This window comes from Talpa occidentalis, unplaced genomic scaffold (assembly GCF_014898055.3).
Source record: "Talpa occidentalis isolate TD23 unplaced genomic scaffold, MPIMG_talOcc4v2.1 talOcc4.9, whole genome shotgun sequence".
NCBI lineage: Eukaryota > Metazoa > Chordata > Mammalia > Eulipotyphla > Talpidae > Talpa > Talpa occidentalis.
In genome coordinates this window covers 78,297,862-78,323,248 of record NW_023605305.1, presented here as the reverse complement: position 1 = coordinate 78,323,248, position 25,387 = coordinate 78,297,862, and the positions used below count along the sequence as shown (strand labels likewise).

At 50.4% G+C, this 25,387-nt stretch overlaps 2 protein-coding genes across 3 annotated transcripts in view; one reads left to right on the top strand and one right to left on the bottom strand.

Moving 5' to 3' along the window:
- Positions 1 to 1,176: 1,176 nt before the first annotated feature.
- LOC119236845 (immunoglobulin superfamily DCC subclass member 3-like) lies at positions 1,177 to 12,181 on the top strand. 2 transcript variants are annotated; one of them, XM_037500797.2, is made up of 14 exons: positions 1,177 to 1,461; positions 2,618 to 2,920; positions 3,388 to 3,532; positions 3,612 to 3,742; positions 7,343 to 7,480; positions 7,586 to 7,744; positions 7,869 to 8,034; positions 8,292 to 8,536; positions 8,820 to 8,984; positions 9,061 to 9,249; positions 9,367 to 9,474; positions 9,604 to 9,733; positions 10,118 to 10,247; positions 10,334 to 12,181. In XM_037500797.2, the coding sequence occupies exons 1-14, from the start codon at positions 1,422 to 1,424 to the stop codon at positions 10,361 to 10,363; spliced, it is 2,079 nt and encodes a 692-aa protein (XP_037356694.1). In that variant the 5' UTR covers positions 1,177 to 1,421; the 3' UTR covers positions 10,364 to 12,181. The 2 variants fall into 2 exon arrangements, with proteins under 2 accessions (XP_037356694.1, XP_054547438.1); XM_054691463.1 differs by lacking the exons at positions 10,118 to 10,247; positions 10,334 to 12,181 and having other exon boundaries at positions 9,604 to 9,737.
- Positions 12,182 to 12,495: 314 nt separating this feature from the next.
- The window catches only part of GATAD2B (GATA zinc finger domain containing 2B), a 113,704-nt gene continuing 100,812 nt past the window's right edge, over positions 12,496 to 25,387 (bottom strand). The window contains exons 4-11 of the mRNA XM_037500409.2: positions 23,639 to 23,770; positions 23,208 to 23,339; positions 22,597 to 22,767; positions 21,811 to 22,126; positions 20,510 to 20,712; positions 19,549 to 19,659; positions 19,284 to 19,401; positions 12,496 to 17,698 (exon numbers count right to left, since the gene is read on the bottom strand). Of these exons, the coding sequence (XP_037356306.1) occupies positions 17,565 to 17,698; positions 19,284 to 19,401; positions 19,549 to 19,659; positions 20,510 to 20,712; positions 21,811 to 22,126; positions 22,597 to 22,767; positions 23,208 to 23,339; positions 23,639 to 23,770 (1,317 nt within the window). The 3' untranslated portion in view covers positions 12,496 to 17,564. The remainder of the gene's footprint in view (positions 17,699 to 19,283; positions 19,402 to 19,548; positions 19,660 to 20,509; positions 20,713 to 21,810; positions 22,127 to 22,596; positions 22,768 to 23,207; positions 23,340 to 23,638; positions 23,771 to 25,387) is intronic.

Below are 25,387 nucleotides of genomic sequence, written 5' to 3'. Positions count from 1 at the left end.
GGGTACAGGCCAGAGGTGTAAGGGGGGCAGTGAGAGGATTCACCAGAAACTGAGTGGAGAGCAGAACAGGCAAACAGACTGAAAACACTGCTCCAGAGGAGCAGCGGGCGAGACAGGAGAGGTCTGCTGTGACATGTGGGTATCTTCCTGGCCAGCCAGGGATTGAACTTGTGCTGCAGAGGCTGAGGACAGCTTCACAGCACTGCGCTCAACCTGCTGTGCCACCAGGGAGGCCCTAAACAAATCTTAAAAAGAAAAAAAAAAAAAAAGGCGGCGAGGGGGAAATTACGGGGATTCAGGGAGAGACTGAGTCAGGTGCAAGGCTGGAGCTTCTGGGGGCAGAAACCTAGTGCCTGTTGCCTCACACTGTGCTCTGACCAGATCCCCCACTCCTGCTTTTTATCTCTGTCCCCCTAGCAGAGCCACCTCCCACCCCACACTTCCTCTCTCATCTTTCTAGAAGATGTTTATTGTGGGGAGGTTGTAGTGTAGGGGAAGAAGGTCTTGCAGATAGCAAGTCTCAAAGTCTTCTAAGTCCCAGATTCCTTTGGCAAAGGGTGCCCCCATTTTTGCACATTTTACATGGTCAGCCCAGCTAGGGGAGGGGTCTAGGCTTCTTTCTTCTTTTCAGGATGGGGCAGTGCAGGCTGGATCCCCACCTCCCGCCGGCAGGCTGCCTCCCGGCCCCTGATGGCCCCAACCCATTGTCCCAGCAAGAATAGAGAGAACAGCTTTGGAAAGTGACACTATGAATGGCGAGGGCTGCTGGGGCCTGGCCAAACTAATGGGATGATCTCCCCACGCTGGGCCCTGGCTCAGCACCTGGGACAGCGACTCTACAAGGTGGGTGGGGGCCCTTTACACCTTCCTGGGACCCCCAAATCAGACTCCAAACCATCCCTGTCCAGGCCCTGGATCTCAGAGATGGGTTTAGGGGAGCAGATGTCCCCTCACTCCCCAGAACACTCTCATTCAATCAAAGTTTGGGAGAGAGTAAGGGGTGGGTCTAATGGGCTGGGAGAGGATTCTGGAGGCTGGGAAAGGGGCGGGCTTGACCCCCCAACTTTGCCCTGCTTTCATTGGCCTCCGCCCCCTACTCTTTCCCCGCCCCAATTGTCTCGGTGTCTGGTCCTGGCCCTGGGAGGAGGGGACAGTGAGGATGGGGGGGAGGGGGCTCAGTCTGAAAGCAGAGAGAGACCCAGCCCAGGGAGGACAGAGCAAAGGACAGCAGCCTCCAGGCTCAACCCCAGATCTTGGACCCCCAGTCTCCGGGCTCCCCAAAGCAACGCCAGAGCCCCCACATTGAGCCCCTCAGGTGTGGAGTGGGGAATGTCCACCGCCCACGAGCCCCCAGGCTGAAGGCAAGGGACGGGGCTGCTCAGAAAGTAACTGGGGCTGAGGGGGCCCAGCCTGGCCAGGAAATGGGGCTGCTGCTGCTGCTGCTGCTGCTCCAAGACTGGGGTGAGTGGATGAGGCTGCAGGGGGTCGGGGGGTGGCGGGGGGGGGGGGGGGGCAAGGGGGAGGCCAGGAGCAAGAGGTAGATGGGAAAAAAACGGGGAAGATCTATAGGAATGGAGATCTGGAGAGGAAATGGAGGAGGGAAGGGCAGAGAGACTGAGACGGGAGCAGAGGCGGAGAAACCCTGCGGGACCAGGCTGGGGTGGGGGACGGGAAGCGCGAGCCTTTGGGTTTGGCATGGAGTTGTGTGGAGGGAGGTTCTGGGGGTGCAAAGACTTTGGCTATAGTCCTGGGGCCCCGCCAGCAGAAGGGGAGCTGGGGTCACACCAGTGAGTGGTAAGGACAGGCTGGGCCAGCAGAGGGTCTTAGGGAGGTAGGGACCAAGAGCTCCCCCACAGCTGGCTCTGGAGTCCACCCACCCACGCCCCGCCAAAGGCCACTCTGCCCATCCATCCACCCCATCTGCTGGGCAGCATCCGGCTGACCTTAGGGGGCTGAGTAACCCTATTTAAGGTGAGACGGTCGGGGACATGCAGGTGAGGTCACAGCGCTGCGCTGGGCCCCTGCATGGCTGCCCTGCACTGTGCACCTGCGACTGTGAGCCTGCAGGCCCCTCTGTAGACCACCTGCCTGTGTGCAGGATGGAGCCCGAGTCTGGAAGGGTCTGTTGGATGCTCAGTCCAAGTGCATGTGTGTATGCGTGTGAGCATGCTCCTTCCCTCTTCAGGGGCTGGCGTCCTGCAATGGGAGGGGGAGGGGAGAGCCAGGAGTCCTGGGAAGCTGACCCTGCGGGCAGACAGGCAGATGGGCTGGGGTGGGGGGGAGCACAATGCCCATGCCTAGGCCCCTGACCTCGTCATTGTGCCTGTCCCGCCCCCTCCCCGTTGCCAGGGCCGGGCTGAAAGGGGCCATCAATCACCACAGCCCTCAGCCCACCAGGCCTGGTCTCCATCGCCAGCCGGACAGCGTCCAGCTCGGGGCCTGCTCCTCAGACCACAGTCTCCCCTCCCTGGTCCTTCCTCCCTTGAGATCCCAAGTTCCCCTTAAAGTCAAGTCCTCTCTCCTGTACCTTGCCCAGCCTGGACAGGGAGTTAAAACTAAGGGGCACTGGTGGGCCACACGAGGCTGCCATATCCAAGCCACATTGCTGTCCCCACAGGCTTGGCTGCCAGCTCCGAGCTGGCCTTCGTGCAGGAGCCGGGGGACGTTGTGGCCGTGCGGGAGCACCCGCTGGTTCTGCCCTGCCAGGTGGAGGGGGAGCCGCCCGTGTCCATCTCCTGGCAGCGGGATGGGCTGGCGCTAACCAATGACAGCGGGGCCACCCTGATGCCCGATGGCTCCCTGCATCTGGCTGCCCTGCCCTCCCGCCGGAGCCTCCCGTTCCACACCCACGAGTACCACTGCGTGGCCCAGAACCGCTATGGGCGGCTGGTGAGCCGACGGGCCCGGGTCCAGCTGGCAAGTAAGTGACCCAGCTGCTCCCGGGGCCGGGGATTGTGTATAGGGCGCCCACAGTGGGCACCACGGAGAGAAGCAGGCATCTGTCCCCAGAGCACCTGGCAGTGCCGGCCTAGCCATGGACACAGCACACCCGGGCACGCACTCTGGCACTTTCAGGGACCATGAAAATATTTTTATGCTAAATTCTTTAAAACCAGAGGAAAGAAAAGAATATAATAATGACTACATAATCATGAGTCCAGCCTGGATTTTATTTGTCCTTATAGCACTGCCATTATAAATATAATTTTGCATGTATGGAGGGAAGCAAAGTGCTCCGACCCAGAAACACCAGACACCGGGCTGCACAGTTAGGAGACCCGTGGGACGGGCAGCTGTGGGCACTGGGAAGGGAGCTCCGGCTCTGTGACACCTTTGCTAGGGCCGAAGAGCTGGCTCTGTGATGCTCAGGCGATCCTGGTATTCTAGGTCTTTCCCGCTTCCACCAGCATCCGGAGTCTGTTGAGGTGGAGCCAGGTGGAGTCGCTCGCTTCCAGTGCCTGATCCGGGGGGTGCCTGAGCCCTCCATTTCCTGGGAGCACAACGGCACGGCCCTGAATACTGCCAACCACCGGTGAGCCCCTGGCCAGGAGTGTGGCAGGATGTGGGCGAGGGGCCAGGCATAGCCACGGACGCCTGACTTGCATCCTCAGGGTCACTCTGCTGCCTGGTGGCATTCTCCACATCACCAGCGTGAGCCAGGCCGACGTGGGCACCTACCGCTGTGTGGCTTGCAATGTGGCCAACACACGCCACAGCCAGGACGCCCAGCTGACCCTGAGTGGTAAGCAAGAGTGGGAGAAGCAGAGTGTGTGCCTGGCTAAGGAGGGTGTGGGAAAGGATGCTGCTGGAGTGGGTGTGGCTGATGTGGGAGTACAGACGCTTTTTTTAAAAGATTTATTTTTTAGGGCCTCCCTAGTGCCGCAACGGGTTAAGTGTCAGCACTACCAAGCTATCGCCAGCCACTGCAAGATGAGTTCCATCCCCAGCCGGGGATCTACCAATATGGCGCAGCAGACCTCTCCTGACTCACCCGCTGCTCCCCTCAGCAGTGTATTTCAGTCAGTCTGCCTGTTCTGCTCCCTACTTTGTCTCTGGGAGCACACAAGAGCTGGGGTGTAGGCCAGAGGTGTGGGGGGTGAGAGGATTCACCAGAGACAGAGCGGGGAACAGAACAGGCAGACTGACTGAAATACACTGCTGAGGGGAGCAGCAGGTGAGAGAGGAGAGGTCTGCTGCACCATGTGGGTAGCTCCCTGGCCGGAGTTCGAACCCATGCTGCAGTGGTTGGAGACAGCTTGATAGCGCTGTGTCTTAGTCCCTGTGGCACCAGGGAGGCCCCAGGGTGTACAGACATTTTGTATAAACAGCCATTTAGAGCCCCTACTGCACGGGATATCCTGGGTGCGGGAGGGGGCCTGCGAGGGTGTGGTAGGAGAGCAGGAGCCAGCTCTGTCTTGGCTCCTGGTGGAGAGGGGTGCTGTGCAACCCAGGGCAGGACCTCTAACCCAGGCTTGGGCTGCGGGCAAGGGATGGTCAGGGGCCTCAGGAGTAAGCTGTACTGAGCTGCATGTTGGAGGTGCGTGGAGAGAAGCAGGCCAGGTCAGGCCGGCATTCGTAGCATCTCCTTAGGCAGAAGCGCTAGGGTGAGAATTGTGGTTCATGCTGGAAATTCCATGTCGCCGAACCCTAAAATGGGCAGGACTCAGGGTAAGAAGGAATTGTTGGAGAGGTAGGCACAACGCATCATGAGAAGAGTCTTGCTGCGGCCGGCTGTGAGAGCCTTGATGGGTTTAGAGTGGGATTCTCAGAGCCAGCCCACCTCAGCGCCCCCCAAGGACGGGTGTGCATGTGCGCCCACTTCAGTGTTCCCTCCTTGAATCAGTCGCTTTGAAGTTGAAACACCTAGGACGCCCCCAAATGCAGCCCGAGTCGGGTGGTGGGGATTTGCGCCCAGAGCGAGAGGAGGGTCGCAGCAGAACCTGTGACCGGTGCCCAGCGGACTGCGTGGGAGCCCCGGCCCCCAGCAGGCCAAGAGCCACAGGGGTCTGCAGGCGTCAGGCCCGAACCAGCCACAAGGGGGCCCCACAGTACAAACAAGCAAGCCAGCCGTGGGGCAGCACGCAGGCGCCTCCGCAAATACTTTCAAAACATCTGACATGTCATAAAGAATATATAATCTTTCAAATGAGGACTGAAAGGGGAAGAGGGGGGCGGTTTTGTCCCTGATCGCGAACTGACGTAGAATCTGGCAGCACAGGGTGGGGATGGGGCTCCTCCCAGGAGCAGAGGGAAGGAGGGGAGCCCTGGAAAGAGGGGGGCTGTGCTCCAACCTCCCTCCCTCTTCCAGTTCCCAGCAGCCATCTGGGGCAGGAGGGCAGGACGCCAGGCTTCCATGAAGCTCCATGCTCCTGGCCAGATGCCGAGCTATGGGTCATCCTGTTGGCCGCGGAGGTGGAACGCATCCACGGCTTCGTGGCCAGAGGGCTTCAAGAGGAGCAGCTCCCGTTGGGGCAGAGGATCGGGCAGTAACTGAGGGCCCCCCAGAAAAGGAGCTAGGGTCAGCAGGCTCTTCTCCAGAGTCAGGAGTTGGGAACTGAGGCCCCAAACCATGCACTAGGCAAGCAGGCCCTACCTGGGAGGCACCCGGCCTATGGGATCCCAGACTTTCAGGGAATGCACAGTGGCAGGAGGGGTGTGCTCTGTCAGCTGGCCAGTGCTGCCAGGATCTGGGTCTGAGGTCCATTTCTGCCACTTCCTCTTAACCTCTGTCACCTGGTGTGCTCATCTGTGGACGGGAGAAGGAACAGCACTCACCTCACAGGTCGTGGTAAGGATTAAGTGAGCCTCCCTGAAGGCTGGCTGACCGTGGTTCCACAGCCCAGGCCCTCCCCCACTCAACAATCTGACCAGATGGAACACGGCCTTCTTGGCCAGGGTGGGGACATTCCAGAGCAGTTCACAGCCTGAACTAGAGCTCGTTAGAAGCCAACTGGTTGCTGATGAATGGATGAATGAATGAAATATTCTAAATAGGGGGAAAATTATGGATGTGTAGGACTTTATACCAGTCCTCGAGGAACTTTTATTTTAGAGACATAACATTTTGCACAAGTTCTTTTTTTTTTTAAGATTTATTTATTTATGAATGCAAAAACTGGGGTACAGGCCAGAGGTGTGGGGGGTGAGGGGATTCACCAGAGTCAGAGTGGGGAGCAGACCAGGCAGATTTACCGAAATACACTGCTGAGGGGAGCAGTGGATGAGACAGGAGAGTCTGCTGCATCATTTGGGTTTCTCCCTGGCCAGGGATCGAACTCGTGCTGCAGTGGCTGTGGATAGCTTCATAGGTTGTGTCTTAACCCCTGAGCACCAGGGAGACCCTGCACAAGTTCTTAATAAAGATTATTTATGAAAGGGTTACTGATGAACAAAGTCTTGCAAAATGCGAAGTGGCAAAACAAAAATGGGGGTGACAAGACAAAGGACAAACAAAAGTCTTTTTACTCTATATGTCTCACTGTCACCCCTGTGTGAGAACAGTGCCTGGCACGGCATCCCCCAGTAATGAGTGACCTGATGGGTTAGGTTTATTGAATAACCTAATAAAATGGAGGGAGGGCATAAAATGAAGATGCAGAGCCTCCCTGGAGGCGCAGCAGGTTGAGCACAGCTCTGTGAAGCTGTCCGCAGCCTCTGCAGCACTAGTTTGATTCCACATGGCGCAGCAGACCTCTCCTGTCTTACCCGCTGCTCCCCTCAGCGGTGTTTTCGGTCTGTCTGCCTCTTCTGCTCCCCGCTCTATCTTTGGTGAATCCTCTCACCCTCCTGTGCCTCTGGCCTGTACCCCAGTTCTTGTATAAATAAATTAATCGTTTTTAAAAAATGAAGATGCAGTTTAGATCCAAATATTAGTATATGTCAAAAATGTTTAGAGCCCTCCCAACAGCTGACATGCTTGCTGAGTTCTTAGCAGGCCTGGATTTCCTCCTGCATCTCCTTACAGCTTTGTGGGTGATTCTGGGAAGGGAACTAGGGCAGTAGCCCTACCCCTGGCAGGGAGGCTCTGGGGGACCAGTTCGCACTCAGATGTGGCTGCAGGCCATTGGGTGAGACAGATGTGGTGGGGGGCATGCTTACTGTCTCCTCACTAGTTTAACTTGGGGCTGCTGAGTACCCCAAATCTTCTAAACTCTGTTGTTTACCCATGAACCTTGGGAAAGTCATTTTCTTTATCTATAGATCAGCAATAAAATAGCAACTGCTCAGCCTCAGCTCCCAGAAGAGTCACCTGCGGACTTGAAAGGGGCTGTGCGGGGAGCAAACCGGGAATGGGGCAAGATTCTGTTTCCAGATCTCTCAACCTGCTGTTTCCACCTCGCAGTGGGATCCCCACGGCTGCTGCAGGAACCTGAGATCCTGTCTGGGCCCCAGAACCTGACGCTCACGGTTCACCAGACCGCGGTGCTGGAGTGCATAGCCACGGGCCACCCGCGGCCGCTGGTCTCCTGGAGCCGCCTCGGTGAGCTGAGTCCCGCCCCAGCCCCCAGCCCTTCCGCACCCCCCCCCGCACCCCCCGCTGCCCCCCACCCTCGGCCGCCCCGCGCTGACCCCTCCCTCCCCGCAGATGGCCGCTCCATCGGCGTGGAGGGCATCCAGGTCCTGGGCACGGGGAACCTTATGATCTCTGACGTGTCGGTGCAGCACTCGGGCGTGTATGTCTGCGCCGCCAACCGGCCCGGGACCCGTGTGCGGCGCACGGCCCAGGGCATCCTGCTCGTGCAAGGTGAGCCCAAGGGCCAGGCGGCTCCGGGGGTGCTCTGATGGGAACTTGGATGGGGAGGGGCAGCGCCAGGAGGGGCGCTCCAGCAGGACGTGAGGAGGCTTCCACCCTGCCCTCGCCCTCCCAGCTCCCCCGGAGTTTGTCCAGTGGCCGCAGTCCCTGTCCAAGCCTCCCGGCAGCAGTGCCATCTTCACCTGCGTGGCCCAGGGTGTCCCTGAGCCCCGTCTGGTCTGGTTGAAGAACGGGAAGGTGCTGAGTCCTGGGGAGAACATTCGGCTGACTCACAACAACAGGTACCCATGGCCCAAAAGCTGAAGGTAGGTTCCGAACAACCAGAACACCTGTCCAGCTCTATGCTAAGCCCACACAACCCTCCGTGAGTACCCTTCCCGAGGAGGTGCTGCCCCATGAGAGGCGATGCCCACACAGGGCTGTGCCCTGCCCCTGGGGGTCTGTGTGGCTCTGAGATAGGCAGCCTCCGCCCTTTCGGCCGGCCCACTGGGCAGGACATCCTTCCTCCACCCAGCAGCTGTGCCTTCTCTCTCCCTAGCACCCTGATGCTGGCGGGGGTCTCAGCTGAGGACGAGGCCATCTACCAGTGCGTGGCAGAGAACAGCGCCGGTTCCAACCAGGCCAGTGCCCGCCTGGCGGTGAGAGGGGATCCAGAGCCACCCCCCGCCCCCAGAGGCCTGCGTGCCATGGCTCTCTCCACCTCTGCCATTCACGTGTCCTGGGAACCACCCCCCTCCAACAGGGACATCGTGGGCTACGTGCTGCACCTCCGGCCTGCGGGAGGTGGGTGCGGGAAGGTAGACAGGAGCTGTCTGGCCCCGGCTGGTGGTCCACTGGTCGAGTTCCTTTCACTCTCAGTGATGTCCAGACCGTGTGGACACATGTGGGGCTCTGGTGCATCCCTGTGCGCCTCTTGTCCTAGCTCCAACTTCTGCAGTCCCCTCCCACTCTCCTCGGAGGCCTTGCTGGGCCAGCCAGGCACCAGGAGGGCTCCATGTCCACACTGGGGTGGGATGCGGCCAGTGAGGGAGCGGAGGCTGAGTCGCTTCACTGCTCTGCTCCTCAGAGCCAGGCGGCCCAGAGCTCCAAGAGGCGGTGGACAAAGGCACCTTTGAGCATGTCTTCTCTGACCTGGAGCCTGCCACAGCCTACACCATCCACTTGCGGGCCTACTCAGCAGAGGGTGCCAGCCGGGACTCTGCATCCATCCATGCCTCCACCATGGGCAGCAGTGAGTGATGGCCTTGCCAGTCCTGCAGAGCTCCGGTGGACCAGGCCGTTGCCAACTCACCCCATTTCCTCTGCAGCCCCTGCCGCCCTAGGCTTCTCCACCAAAGTGCTCAACGCTACCTCTGTGCAGGCGTCCTGGGAGCTGCCACCCCAGCTGGGGCCCATCCAGGGCTTCAAACTCTTTCACCGCAAGCTGCCCGCTGCCCATTTTGAAGGACCCCTGCTCCTGGCTAGCAGTGTCAGCTCCTTCCTCTACACAGACCTGGGTGAGGGCCTGCATATTCTCATGCCCCCCGGACTCCTTTCTCAATAGTCTCGCCCCAGACACTTAGCCTACTGGCCCAGAAAGTCTGTTCCCTGTCACAGTCTCCCGCTCCCTGCAGAGCCAGCCGCCCTCTATGAGATCAAGCTCCAGGCATTCAATGGCAATGGGGATGGTAGCAGCAGTGCCCGCTTCGTCTCTTTGCGTGATGTGCCCCTGGTCACCCCTGGTGAGTGGGAACTAGTAGGAGGCGGCAGGCCTGGGATCCAAGCAGCCTCTCATAGGACTCATGGCTGCCAGGAGGAGGGGCTGGCTTTGCTCTGTCCAGCTCCCCTGACAGATGGCACTGTGTCCACAGAGTCCAAGGCTGGATGCCCTTGCAGCCAGGATGAGAGGAGCCCACTGCCTGGGGTGGTGGTGGGCATCCACGTGGGCCTGGCTGCCCTCATCGTTTGCCTCCTCTGTCTCCTCCTGGGCTGGAGACATAGGTAAGGGCCAGTATGGTGAATGTGAACCTGCTAGGAAGACAGTCTGCATCCCGTGGCCTAGGCCAAAGCGCAGGAAAGAGTCCCTATCCACGGCTACGCATTTGACAAAAGAGGAGACTGAGGCGGAGAGGAAGAGCCAATTCTCAGAGGAGGGGGGGGAATGGGAGGAGGCCTGGAGGGCAGGAAGAGCAGGGTAGAGAGCACTGGGGCTCCAAGGCAGAGAGCAGAGGTGGCAGATGTGGGTGATAGTCCCTGTCATCCTGCACACAAGGGAGGGGTCTGGCTCCCCGTCTCCAGGAGCATGGAGCAGGATGCAGGACTGGGCCCGTGTGGCTACGTGGAGGATGGGGACACATCACAGTGCTGACCCTTCCTCTCTGACAGCTTCCTCTGCAGACAGGGGGCTCAAGTGTGCTGGGCAGCGCCTCAGACTGACTCAGACAGAGCTGCAGGCCGCCAAGGCCAGGCTCCCAGTGGAAGGAAGCCAGGGGAGAAGATTGAACTGATCACTCAGGTGAGGGGATTCAGTGAGGGATGGGAGGGTGTAGGGAGGAGGCAGAGGTCTTGGGGCTCAGGCCTGATCACCTCCTTCTCTCTCAGGTGACCCTGGAACAGCCGCCCTCAGCCTAGGGCCCTGCAAGTCAGCTCCCTCCCAGAGGCCATTATGTCTGCTCCCACCAAAGAATCTACCTCACCTGCCCCTGTCATCCTAGTCAGGAAGAACCAAAGTTCCCTCAGCCCCTCTCTGGGGAGGGGCAGATCTGACCACAGGGCAAGAGAAGAGGGTGGGGTTTCTCTGTTTCTCCCTCCTCAAGAAATGGAGCAATCTGTGTGCTCCCCAACACACCAAATAACTTCAAACTAAACCAGGCTCAGCTAGATGCCCCAACCCCATTACTCTTGTCTCTTAGCCCTACCCAGTATGTCCTTTTGATCCAAATATGAACTTACCCAAAGATATAGAGCTTTAAGCGTTCCCCACAAAGCAGGGAGGCAGGGCGAAGGCCTTTGACATCACCTCCATCTCACAACCACTCTGGAATCTTTCTGCTTTCATGTCCAAGCTGAGGTCTGACCCAGGGAAAATCGGAATTTCTTGTGGTCTGAGTGCGCAGGTGGGAACAGAGATGCTGAGTTCCTTGCCCAGGGCCATAGAGGTCCTGAACATCTCAGCTCATAGAAGCTGCTCCTCTGAGCAACCAAATACCCATCTTCCCCTTTCTGGATCCAAAGCTTTGCCCCCCCCCACCCCCCACCATTCAGGGGGCACAACTCCCTATTTGATTTCTATTTTTGACAGGACATTATTAGTTTGAGTTGGGGTTTTTGTGGTCTTGAATCCCTCTTAGAATGAGCACAGAGGTTGTGGGGCACCCCACCCATGTTTCCCTCAATTCTAGGTATCCAAAGAATGCCTCTGTCCCAATCCTCCCCTGCCGGCCTCTGGCATCCAGGGTCGCCCAAGTCCCTCCTCACCTACCTCTACCATATCCTAAAGCCAAAGCCCCAGTCTCTCCCTCAATCAATCTCTCCCTCCAGGGCTGTCCAGCTTGGTGCCAAAAAAGGAGCGGGGTCTTGGCTAGCCTAAAACCCAGGGCTTAGGGGACCCCAGACACTGTCCCTTCTGTCCTCTTGTAGAATGATGCTAGTACCAATGACTCCAACAAGGCTGGGCCCTGACCCCTCTACAATTGCTCCTTCCGCAGAAGGGGCATGGGCAGCTTTAATGAAATGCAGCAGGAGATCATGGGGTTAAGGGCAGCCCCCAACTCCATATCCTTGAGGAAATGACATCCTCGCTTTGTTGGAAATAAAAAACCAAAATGGAAAAAAAATTAATTAGGATCTGCTTAATGTTGAAAGGAAAACTTGGGGGAATAGGGTGATGAGGTGTTAAGGTACAGCAGCTGTAGCTCCAGTTCTTTACATGATGTGGAGTTTGGACTAAGGAACTGTATTCTGCAGTTTGCAAAGAAAAAAAGCAGCGTGCACTGCTGTTAGAAGGCTCCCGCCGGGAGAAACCAGCACATTTCCAAGAACTCAGTCTCTGCAGACTAGGACAAGGTAATGGGGAGGGTCCAAGACAGCTAGGGTCCCCTCTGCCTGGGACAGAATGGAGCCCGCCTCTGGGTTCCCCCGCCTCCTTCCTTGCTCATCTACACTAACTAAAGTGGAGTCAGTGGCTTCAGGACACAGACACTGGCTCCACATAAAGGTGGCGGGGAATGAGAACACACAAGTAGGTAAGGGCTTTTAATTATCACAAAAGCAGAAGGCACAGACGGAAGGCACCCTGTGGGTGGAGAGCACAAGTCACAGCTCATCTCCCAATTACCCCTAAAATTCCCCCACCAAACTGCCTCCCCACACCCCCCATGACTAAAGCACAAACCACAGGCAAGTTTAGAAACCATTCCTTTCTTTATTAAACATAGCTTGCAAGTGATAAATATTACAAAGTTTTTTTTTCTTTTAATCCTTTCTCCAAAAATTAGCTTATTATTTGAATCTGTCACTGCTGAAATGCTCAGCAGCATCTGAAACAGATGGGAGTGTATTTGCCTTTTTGAAAACCAGTTTCTGTTGGTCTAAGTTTTTTCATTTTATTTCCCAAACACAATGCAGAAAATTAGAATGAGTTAAAGGAAAAAAAAAAAAAGGAAACTTAAAGAGAGTTGTGCAAAAGGGTCTTGTTCCCCTCCCACCCACCCCATTCAGAGAAGGCCATTCCCCATCCCACCTCCCTGCGCCCACCCCCCACCCCCAATCTATCCTTCCGCCTTCACCAGGGCCACACCCATCATCCTGTATCCTCTCCAGGCTTTGCCAGCCAAGAACCCAGAGTGTGGGAGTAACAGCCCAGGTCATGGGGAAACGGGACCACTGAAGCAGGCAGACTGTAAGACAGCTGCTTTTAGGGGTTCAGATGAGATCTGAGGGAAAGGAGACAAGATGTGGAATACAGCTCAGCTCTCCAACATGGTAAGATGGCAAGTCCACATCTCTAGCTCACGAAAGGTGTCACTAGACCACCAACCTGGGGCATTAACCCATCAACCATTCCAAAGGGCCCTGTGGCTGTTTGTGGGGTGGGGCTTGTTGGGGCCTGGCCCCTGTCCTGGGATGACTAGAGGCACGGGGCAAGGATGTCACAGGTCTAACTGATAGCCTAGACAGGACTCCGCTGCCTTTCCCAAGCCAAAAATAACAGCAGGGGCCTGGCAGCTCTGCGAGGGCACCGTCACATAGGGACACCGCAACACCACTTCGACACCCGTCACTTTGGTTTCCTCCCTAGTTTTTCAGCCCAACACTTCTCACCTCAAGTTACTGTTTTGTAGGTGGGGGAAGCAAGAATGGATCTGAACTTTCACCTTGATGGCCAGATTATCTCCCCCCTCATACAAAAGAAAACAGATCTGGAAAATTAACTGTACCAAAGATCACATAGCAAGTTAGCAGGAAAGCCTGGGACTAGACCCCAAAGCCTCCAGGCTGTGCCACCACCCTGCCCCTTTGTCTGTGGTTCTCTGCTTTCCACCACCCAGACTAGGAGCCTCAGCTTTCACAGCAGCCCAGTCTTAACCTCAGTGTATGAAGCCTAAAATTGTGTGCAGATGATGTGGCTCATCCTAGGTTGAGCCTTTCTTAGGATGACTTGCTAAAATCCTTACTTTCTATCATCCCCTGACAATCCACCCTCAATGACCCATGACATTAGGTTCTATTTTAGGGGGTGGGGTGGGGGGAAATCCCTTGCATAAGAAAGCTTGACACTGAATTTCGTTATATAGGTATATTGTATATATGCTGATGCAATCAGAGGAAAAAAACAGTGCAAATACAATTACAATTCATAATAATACTTGGTTTCAATGCCCCCGGGAACTGCCCCATTCCTCGGCTACCTCCCAACCCCCAGCACTTCCCCACAGTATCAACCTAATGCTGGGGGGTAGGGAGGGTGGGCAGGTTAGGGTAGGGAGTGGGCTCTGCCAAGGCAGTGCTGGTGACCCGGAGGGACTACTCCAGGGTGGGGAGGCAAGGCACAAATTAGGGGTGGGTGGTGGGGGAGGTGGCATCTCTAAGGAGGGATGGGGTTGGAGCAGCTGCCAGTCTCAGTGTGCTGGGCCCGGCCCACTCCCCTACCCACCCTCCACAGCCCTGCCTCCCTACCTCCTCCCCTTCCCCAGAAACCCTTTTGCACGGATCATACACAAACGGGCACATTACAAAATGACATAACACAGTTTCACAATATCCATGGCTAGGGCTTTTTTTTTTTTTCTCTTTTTCATTTTTTTTTTTTCTACACAATGTACAATTCCTTTTAAATGGATCAAGAAATAGCTTATATACACGAATGAGTCCTTGTTGTAACATCTCGGCAGCAAATATCATAAGCTAATGAAGGTCTTGCTGGAGGGGAAAGGAGCCTAGGACAGGGGTTGGGGTGGGGGTGGGGACTGTGGAGAGAAGGGTTATGCCTTCTGGAGGAGTGGGGAGAAAAGGGAGTGGTTGGGAAAAAGGAACAAAAGTAAAATATCAAGAAGCATCTTTACAAAGCAGTTCTATAGCTAATTCCTTTTAAACAGGAAAGGAAAGGTAACCAAAGCAGGAAAACATTTATCTGTGTCTTAAAAAAAATCGTCTACCATACATACATCCAAAAATGTGGAAAAATACTCATTCCAGGGATGGAGGAAGTCCAGATGCTGTGGTCAAATGACAAAAAAGAAAAAAATTAAAAAGTTGACAAATAAGGACCTCTGTCCCCTAGTTTTACCCAAGCCTTAATGCTAAGCCACCCGTTTCAGGCTTCTAGGTAAGCTGCTGTCCACAAACTACTACTTTTGAAGTCTCTGGGGATAAAAGAAGCCAGGCAGAACTGGTGGCATCCTTACTCTAGCAGTACCCTGGGCTTCAGGGCTCCAGGGATAGAGGATAACTCTGAACAAAGGGTCTATCCTCTATCTTTAGGGCATGAGGTTTAGTGTCTATGGGGCCAAAGCCTGGGGATGGACAGCAACAAGAGACTTGGAGGGACACGAGGCAATTCGTGATGAAAAAGCAGAGAAATGAGGAAGACAGAGGGATGGGGGAAAGGAAGGGGGTGGAAGGTTAATACTTGACCATGATTAGGGAAACCTCACCCCCATAACCAACCCATGGGAAGGGTATGAAAATGGTAAGGAGAGAGGGTAAGAAATCAAATCTCAGCGATTGAGCAAAGGGTCACGGAGCTATACTAGTCAACAAGCAGCTTCTATGTAATTGACCCTGAGGGGATAAAAACAGGGAAGACTCCACCCTCTCCCCTAACGCCTCAGCACCTTAGCAGGCACTGACTATATATATAGGCTTTCCTTCCCCATCATTCCCCATCACTACACATCTTACTTTCAAAACCCCATTCAAAGGTGGCCTGGCTCCCAGGGAAGGGACTCAGCTCAGGGCAGGGATGGCCCCCAGCCAGACGGTATTGCACATTTTCTGTTCCTTACTTTTAATCTCAACTGACAAACTTGGGCACCTTGTACCTCTGAGCACCTCTGAGCTGGGGGAGAGGGAGACATAACAGAAATGGCACTTCATCATGGGGGGAGGAAGAGGCTAGACAGATTTGCCACAAGGCAAGATGATTTGTAGGGAAAATAGTATTAAAATAAAAAAAAGCTTCCAATTTCGTGGAAGAGATAAGCAAAACAAACGATTCATCCAGTGCTTTCAAAGCACAAAGGGCAAAGAAAAGATGTAAGAATATATCTTTATATATATATATATAATTTTAAAATAACCCTAGACCCAGTTCCATTACCCGTCCCTCCCTCTCCCACCACTTACAGTCAGGGGTACCACACTCCCCAGAAAAATACTCCAAACGACCCCATCACTACCTGTTACTAGCGTCTAGCTTCCAGATCATTTCACCACTGGGGGAGCCCAGACACAGGCTGCATCTCTGCTCCTTTATTAAGTGCTCAATGAATTTGGGGGAAGGGAGGAGACACAAAAAGCCAGGAAGGCCCGTAGGGCCAGTATAATCACCCACAGTGGCGCTGGGGTACAGGGAATAGTGGCCAGAGTGGGGGGAATGAGCCTGATTCCAGCTCCTTCTTCCATCCCATCCCCAAAGTTTACAGGGAAGATGTGCAGTTTATGTGTGTGTGTGTGTGTGTGTGTGTGTATTAAATTTAAAAGTGCCTTACTTTAAAAAATTATTTTTAAAAATAAAAGTGGGGGAACTTTCCCAGGTGACTTTCAAGGGAAAAATGCTAAACTCTTCCTCACACCTCTCTGCTGAGGGTATCCTTCAGTGCACTCTGGCAGCTTCTGGAGCTCAAGAGGCAGGTGGGTATACACTATGAGGAGAGCAGAAACCCTCACCTCTCAGGGTTTTCCTTACCTCAAAAACAGCCTGGTTCCCTTCCCCTACAATGTGGGCAAATGGGACACAATCCTCCCAACCCCCCAAACAGCAACATTGCACAATTCAATTCATTTTCTACATTAGTAGCGCTTTAAAAAAAAAAAAAAAAAAAAAAAAAAAGAATTCTGGGGGAAAAAATACAACTATTTTTATAGCTGAAGTCCAAAGTGGGTTTTGACATGAGTTGTTTGGCTTAGAGCAGTTAGTGCAGCAGGGTCAGCGCAGGACTCCAACCTGATTAGGGGCCCTCATCTTCACTTCCTGGCACTCAGACAACAGAGGGAGAGGATAAATTGATGGGAGAAAGCCCTTCTTCCTTCCTCTATTTCTTCCCTTTGTTCTTTCACTCACTCATGACCATCCCAACTTTTAGGACACCCAACAAACTCAGGCTGGGAATAGTAATTTCTCTATATTACAGATGGGGCTTGGTTACAGGGGACAGATTAGGATGGGGGAAGAATACAACCACGAATGGGGGAACGGGAGAATTTTACAAAGAAAATATGACAAAATAATTTTGGGCTAGTTGGCCTGGAACAGACTTCTGTGTCTCCTCTGGGGTCAGGAGATCAATCTAATTCCCCCAGCATCCAGAAGGCCAGGATGTGGTCTCAGTCCTTGGTTCAACATTATGTTATTCATCATACTCCTTTCTCCCCCTTCTCTAATGAGTCAATTCCAGGGTGATTAAGTCTTAAAGCTTCTCTCTCCAGGCTCTTTCCCCTCGTTTTTAGAGCCTAACTTTAATACTAAACATTGCCCCCCAAACTGTCCAGCCCAGAAACACCCATAGTTGGTGCGCTATTCCTCCTTGTTAGATGCCGCCACCTCCCTCCCACCCAGGTTAAGTGCATTAAAAACTTCTGCCCCTAACACTCCAGGTCATGTTCTACTTGGCAGTTGGGGACCCTACTGCAGTGATCCTATCATTTAACTGAATGTCATTTATGTCAAAGGAAAAGGACAAAGAAAAATATTGGGGGGAGGGATGAAAAAAGATTAAACCGTCTACTGAACAAAGGGAGGACACACAACATCATTAAAAATGATAATAATTATATAGCATAAAAACAAACTTTAGAAACACACGTCAGAGGACTTCAAGATTTCTCCCCAGGACCTCTTTCTGACCTCTGTCCGAGGCGAAGATCCACCTCACTGTTAAAAGAAAACCGAAGAGAGAAGACAGAGCGGCAGAAGAACAGATCGCAGCAGTGTAAATAAAGGGGAGGTGGCGGGGCAGGGCGTGTGTTTTCTCGTTGATTTCTAGTTTTTGTCTTCTGTTTTGTTTCCCGTGTATGGTAGGCACCAGTACAGGCACTGCATGCGACGGAGTTGGGGGCAATGGGAGAGGAAAGGGATAAAGGATTCAGTTGGGGCAGTACAAGTGAACAGGCGTTATTTCTGTCCACTGATAGACTGCGATATAGACCGGGGAGGGATCATGTCTAAAAGATATTCCCGCTGTCGGTCTGCCAAACTGGGGGCTTTGTGTCCTCCGATGCCGGTGTTCAAGTATGCAATGTTGACACCTAGACCCAGGAGACAAAAGTACAGGGCATGTATCAGTAGAGGAAATGACACCTTCTTCTGCACTTTGCTGGACTGCAGAACTGGAGACAGGGAGCAAACATTGTAAGTTGCCTGCATCTGTCCAGACTCATTCTGCTCCCAAGTGATAGGCAATGAGATCTTCCTGAAACTTCGAACCTACCAGGAATAATGAACATGGTCCTGACAATATAGGAGAGACAGAGAATACTGGTGAGAAGAGAAGAATTAAAAGAGATAGCATCACTGAATCTCCTTTGGCTTTAGGGCTACTGACTATGGAGAAGCATACCTGTATTTTTTTTTTTTTTTTAAAGATTTGTTTGTTTATGCACACCAAGAACTGAAGTGTAGGCCAGAGGTGGGAGGGGGGATGAGAGGATTAACCAGAGACAGAGTGAGGAGCAGAACAGGTGGTCTACTGAAATACACTGCTAAGAGGAGCAGTGGACAAGACAGGAGAGGTCCGCTGCACCATGTGGGTCAGTTTCCTGGTCATGGATTGAACTCTTGCTGCAGTGGCCCCTGATAGCACTGAGACTTTAACCCTTGTACCACCAGGGAGGCCCCCATACCTGCATTTTATTTATTATTTTTTAAAGACTTATTTATTTATACATACAAGAACTAGGTACAGGCCAGAGGTGCGGGGGTGTGGGAGGGGAGGGGTGGGGTGGGGTGGGGGGTGTGTGTGTGTGTGTGTGAGAGGATTCACCAGAAACAGAGTGGGGAACAGAACAGGCTGACTGACTGAAAGACACTTCTGAGGGGAGCAGGGGCGAGTCAGGAGAGGTCTGCTGTGCTATGTGGGTAGCTCCCTGGCTGGGAGATCAAACTCGTGCTGCAGAGGCTGTGGATAGCTTCACAGTGCTGTGCTTAATCCCTTGCCTCACCAGGGAGGCTCCACACCTGCATTTTATTATTATTTTTTATTTATTTATTTACTTGTTTGTTCATTCATTCATTCATTCATTCATTCATTCATTTATACATACATACATACATACATACACACATACATACATACAAGCACTGGGTACAGTCAGAAGCATGGGAGGGTGAGAGAATTCACCAGAGACAGAGCAGGCAAAAGGACTGAAGTACACTGCTGAGGGGAGCAGAGGGCGGCAGGAGAGGTCTGCGCGCCATGCTCCTCCGGTGGCCAGGGAGCAGCCAAGGATTGAACCAGCGCTGCAGAGGCTGCGGGCAGCTTTGCAACCCAGCGCTCAACTGCTGTGCCACTGGGGAGGCCCCATACCTGCATTTTAAACAGTAAGGACAGGTGGCCCTATTTGGCCAAGAGAGATGAATAGCCTCATTTAGATATTAAATTTATAATGGCAAGGAAAATGTGCCATTCTTACGACCAAAACTCTAATGCACTCACTGTGTCTGGCACAGAATATGAAGTTAGTAAACATTTGCTGAGTAACAAGAGTGAAGGCAGTAGAGCCTAAAGAAAGAGCAGAAAACAAAAGAAGGAACAATTCTCCTAAAGGGGCTGCTAAAAAATTGCATACTAGCTAACTGATCCCTGAAAAAAGTTCTTAGATCAACTTTTCTTACCTGGCATACCAAGGAGGCCACCTGGCACAGACAGCTGGGGCGCCTGTGCAAAGTTGGAAAGCATAGAACGGGCAGATGTGGGTATGCCACGCTGGAGGCTGCTTTGAGGCTGTGGAGCCTGCAATGATGAGGAGATAGTTGATCATAACTTTTCCATAAGATATAAGCGGGAAGTAGGATATGGGCATACAGAAGAGAGGTATGATTTCCCATAGAAAAGTGAATTGGGATAAATGGTTGGCAAATGCTCAAGAGAAATCCTCACCTGCCGAAGCGTATGATGTCTCATTATGGTCTCCTGTTTACTGACACTGGACACAGCTGGTGCTGTGGTGGGGGAGAGGGCTGCCTGCTGCTGTAATCGCTGTTCAATTTCCTGTTGGGAGTCACCAGGTCAAGTTAGGCAGCAGAGCACCCAATCTCCTCACCATAAAACCTAGAGGTCTTCTTATCTCTAAAGCTGGCAGCTAGTTGGAGGGACATGGAAAAGGCAAAGAATCTGGTAGGTACAGGTAGCCAACCTGCTTCACTGAATTAAGGGATCCCCTTTTCTCCAGGAAAGCTGCTTCTCATGAGTTGGCTGGAGAGATCTGGGTTCTGGAGATGAGCTGACTGAAGTAATTACAGTTGAATTACTGTGATTTTACTTTTGACTCTTTCTTACACATTTTCTAAATGGTCCATGACATTAACTACAGGGGTCTGATATGGGTGGGAGTGGGTGGGAAATGAGATAATGAAAAAGAATTTGAGCATCCCCCTCTGTAAGATAGTCTCATTCTATTAATACTATAGGAGATGTTTAAACTTCACTAATCTTTACTAGGCTACTACAATCTTTCCTTTCATTTGTTACTTCTTAGACTATCACTTCTCTCAGAGACATTTCTAGTATAAATGTAACTCCCTCCATTGAAATCCACATGTTTGAGGAGGAAAAGAAGCTGAGAACAGAAGGATTTATTTACTGTATTATGGAAAACCAAGAGCCTCAAATCTTCTGTCCCTTTCCCTTAACCTCAGCCATTATATGTCACTAGCTCTTACCCAGTCAGAAACAAATAGAAATGAGAAAAACAGAATGCTAAGGAGGGAAAAACTTAGATCCAGACACCTGGATCACCAGGACTGTGGGAATCACATAGACAACTCCTCTATGCTACAAGAAATACCATCTAGGAAAACCAAAACTGGGGAGGCAGCTGCTGAGAAATCAGAATTCTTACCTGTTCCTGCTGTAGGGCTTTAACAAAAGCGTTTTTCAGTCGGTTGGTGTGTTCAGCCTTTAGAGCCTTCTTCTGGTTGGAGGTCATACACTGTTCACATAGAATCTTACCATTCTTCTCTTGCTTCCAGTGAGGGGTGAAATCTGTGCGGCACTGGGCACAAACAAAAGGTTCGACCCGCAGAAGTGAGGCACAGCTTTTGCCTAGATGCCAACAAAAAGAAAAATCAGTGGTTTTACATTTCCTACCTATCTCCTACTTCTCTTCAGCAAATGAATCTTTATCCAGGTGTTTATTCTGCTGAATTAAGAAAGAGACTATACAAAAAGAGTATGTTACAGTTTATAAAATACTTTTATTTTATTTGATTTTATAACAATATCAGAAAATTCGATGGTATTGTTTATCATAAATTCGATGGTATCGTTTCTCTTTACAAATGAGAAAACTAAGTCTAAGAAATACAGTTCCTAAATGACAAAGCTGGGATAGGAATGCAAGTTCTCTGATTTCCTATTATACTACCTTGAGAAGTGTGTCAAAACAAAAATAACAAAAAGAAAAAAAGAACATGTGTTAATTCAGAGTCAAAGGACTCCATCTAATTCAGTTCACGCTTTTGCTTCACATCTCTTCACCTTGAGACTGCGTTTATTTCTTTCATATACATTTATAATTTTTAGTCATCAGTGTCTTTAATTATTCACTTTGTGATATTTATAGCCAAAACTGGGCCCCTTTATGTATTTTCCTCTATTGTCAGGTGTTCCCCAAAGTCCACAGGTTTGGATATGCAGAATTCTCTTATAGCATGGCATTAACATTTTATAGTCTGGGGCAGTATTCGTTTACAGTCTTTATGTGATCATACTTAATTATCTACATCAGTATATCTATTTTCTCAACTACAAGCACTGAAAAGGTAGGGAATGAATGTAATAAGGCACTGTAATGCCACACACACAGTGACATTAAAAAGAAGAGTTTCAGTCATCAAATAATGCATGCACTATGGCAGGTGTTTGTTTAAAAGAACAAAATGATATCTAGAAAAACAAATATACAAGATACACAAAATAGACAATAAAAATATTAAGCCTAACTAAGATATACAGAATGATTAAAAAGTTTCTGATATGCAGCTCCCAAACAGCCTCTGAACAAGGAATGGGAGGTTGTTTGGCAATAATAAGAAGAGGCTATTAAATATTACACAATATACTGTGATATTTTGCCCATGTTAATTAGGCTTGGTAATCTCTTCCTTAAATACAAAGACTGACCATAAGAATGAACCTTACCTTGGCTGTCGATGACACTCTGTACGACTTCTTCCAAGCCTACCATGTAGATGAACTCGCTATTGGCTGCACTAGGCAGAAAGTGAAGCAAGGGAGCAGGAGGTTTAGGGGGTGGAATCTCCAGGAGTGTCTTTTCCAGCTGTTTGCGAAGTGCCAATTTAGCTGCAGCCTGTGAGTTGGCAGCATCAGTCATGGAGCTGGGGCTAGGAAGTGGTGAGGACACTCTGTTCACGGTCCCTGGCTGCATATGGGAGGCAAGGTTCATGTAGATAGCAGAGGATGTTGTGCGCTGACAGGGAACAGAAGAACTTGATTGCTGAAATAGATTTAGAATAGGGGTCAGTGATGATATGTGGGAGATAAGGCCAACTTTTGCATTTGTGGCAGGGAACACTGTGACCTAATGTGGGCTACTCAGTTTCCCCCAAACCTTAGGAAAAAACCAATGTCTTCACTGAAAACCAATTCTGGCAAAAGGAGAGTTACAATGGCTATGAGCTAAAATTGCAGATACTTCCTGTTTGACATCCTTATGCTTATTCCTTAGATTCCTTCTACCTCTTCTAGGTAGGTTTTAGTTTATTGCTGCTTGGCTGTATAACCTCTCTTTCCCACCATTATTGTTGTATTGTTGCCTCCATTTTTGGAACTGCTGTCAATCCAAGTTTCACCTAAATTACCCTTGCTGTCCTAGAATTTCTCCATGTTCCAAAGCTTAAAATCCCTTTCAACAGGGAAAGCAAATAAAGAAAATTTCCCTGTCTCCACATTAGGCCTCTTTCTTACCGGTTGGTAATTGATGGCGGGATTCATATTGGGAGTTGTGGTACGTACAAGGCCAGGCTTAGGTGGGCCCCTCTGACCCTGTAGCTGGGCAGGGTTTGGTGCAATAACACGTTGAGACATCAACATGTGTGGGAGGGTGGTATTGGTTGCTGAACGGATGACACTGTGACCCTGAGGAGAAGAGGAGGACAAAAACTAGTTGTAGGCGGTAAATGCTAAAGAGAAAACATTCTCTCTCATACATAGCTAAATAAAAACATAGAAACATAGTCAGATTTGGTAGTTTTGTCTAGTAATCTATGGGCTAGATCTACCATCACTGTAAACCCTGATGAATGGCTAGAGATTCCCTGCTTTTCTAGTCTAAGCTCTTTAACACTATATGGAAAGGGGCTAAGTTAGAAATCTTTAGAGAGTAACTACACTGAAAAGATGAGGGTTATTCATCTTTTTATTGCAGACTGACTTATGCTATAAAGGACCAACAGAACTACCTGTAGTAATAACACCTCTATGATAGCTAAGTCTTCTAATATTGTCACAAAAGTCCCAAAACAGAGATAGGATAAACAGAGTACTTCAATAGTAAGATCCTACCATGGGTCACATACCTGTAATGTTCTCAAATTCTGAGGTTCAACTCCTTGAGCCCCAGGCCTGGAGGGAAGCTTGGATAGGCCCTGCTGGCCCACATGGGCAGGAGATGGCTGAACAATAGATGCTGCATTCTGTACAACTGGAGTCTGAGGAAAAGAAGAGAAAATGAGACTATGAAAAGGCAATGATTAGGGGGTAGAAATCTGGCACACTTCTAGACTTTCAAATTTCTTATTAGTGGAGCTCTTATAAAGCTCCGGTAATGAAGAATATGGAATCAAGATTTTCTTCAGTAAGGCATAAGATTAAAAAAAAAAATCACTATTCTTAGAGAGTAAAAATCCATGGAGCCAGATGAACCACCCAGTTGCACCTACCTGGGTCGCCTATTGTCATAAGAGTTTTTCTTTCCTTTCCCCATGTTTCTTATTTCAGGGCACATTACCTTCTGGACCACATTCTCTTTCTGTAGCTGACTTTGTCTCAGTTTCTTTAACAACACCAGTCGGGCTTCTTCCAATCGCAGCTCATCCCTCAGCTGCTTGATAAGCTGCTGCCGTTCCTCAATGCCTTTCCCCTAAGGAAACATGGAAACTGTCAGTTACAGCAGCAGGTACTCAGAGTTCCTTCCTGCAAGTTGATTTCTTTGAGGTATGAAACCTTCAACTTCCACAAGTAGCAGAAGTAGCTAGGGAACTACTATTTTTGTGTCCCAGGGCCTGGCATGTAGTAGGTACTCAAAAAATTATAGGATAAAAGGAGAGATCGTACACAAATGTTAATCAATCACATGCCTGGAAACATAGAAGAATGGCCAAAAAGTAACTACATGCTTTCCGTTAAAAACATGCTTCTAAATCTTTTTAAACCGTATATTCTCCAATACATATGTAAAACTTAGAAATTCCTCCATTTTCTGGGACCCAGGATAGAATGCAGAAGACAGCCTTCCAACTAAGAGTTTACTTCATATGACCTGAATTGTGAGGTTTTGTTTTTATTTTCCTAAGAAAAATTATATTGAAAATTCTTTTCCAAGCTATCTTCTCCATTTGATTCCAATAGATCCCTCAAAAAAGGCATGGCCTTCATCCTACCAAAAGCAATATACAGATTCAATGCTATTCCAATAAAAATTTCAATTTCATTCTTCAAAGAAATAGAACAATTATTGATGAAATTCATATGGAATCACCAAAAACCCTGAATAGCCAAAGCTCTCCTGAAAAAAAAAAAGAAGGGAATGGAGGCATCACACTCCCAGACTTCAAACTATACTACAAAGCCATAATCATCAAAACTGCACGGTATTGGAACAAGAACAGACACACAGACCAATGGAATCAAATAGAAAATCCAGAAATAAACCCACAGATTTATGGTCAACTAATCTTTGACAAAGGAGCAAAGACTATGCATTGGAGCAAAGAAAGTTTGTTCAATAAATGGTGCTGGGAAAACTGGGTCGCTACATGCAAAAGAATGAAGCTTGACCACTACCTCACACCATACACAAAAATCAACTCAAAATGGATTAAAGAACTAGACATAAGACCTGAAACCATAAAATACATAGAAGGAAATATAGGCGAAACACTACGTGATTTGCACATCAAAGACATCTTTACAAACACATCACCCAAAGCAGTGATAGTGAAGGCAAAGATAAACAGCTGGGACTACATCAAATTAAAGAGCTTCTGCACAGCAAAAGAGACAAAAACAAAGAGAAATCCCACCGATTGGGAGAACATTTTTGCACACAACACTAATGATAAAGGACTGATCACAAAAATCTGCAAAGAAATGATGAGACTCAACAACAACAAAGAAAATAATCCTGTCATAAAATGGGCAGAAGAGCTGAAAAGAAACTTCTCTGAAAAAGAAATGCAAATGGCCAACAGGCATATGAGAAAATGTTCAACATCACTTGCAATCAGGGAAATGCAAATCAAAACTACCATGAGATACCATCTTATACCAGTGAGAATGGCACATATTAAAAAAACTAGCAACAACAATGTTGGCGAGGATGTGGAGAAAAAGGAACTCCCCTGCACTGTTGGTGGGGGTGCAAACTGGTCCAACCACTATGGAGAGCTGTGTGGAGATTTCTGGACCTACTAAACATAGAGCTTCCATATGATCCAGCAATTCCACTCCTAGGTATTTACCCAAAGGACACAGAAAT

Coding starts and splice junctions, on each gene's coding strand:
- LOC119236845 (XM_037500797.2), top strand. CDS start 1,422: ATGGGGCTGCTGCTGCTGCTGCTGCTGCTCCAAGACTGGG. Junction 2,921..3,387: donor GGCCCGGGTCCAGCTGGCAA/GTAAGTGACCCA, acceptor CTGGTATTCTAG/GTCTTTCCCGCTTCCACCAG. Junction 9,734..10,117: donor CTCCTGGGCTGGAGACATAG/GTAAGGGCCAGT, acceptor CCTCTCTGACAG/CTTCCTCTGCAGACAGGGGG.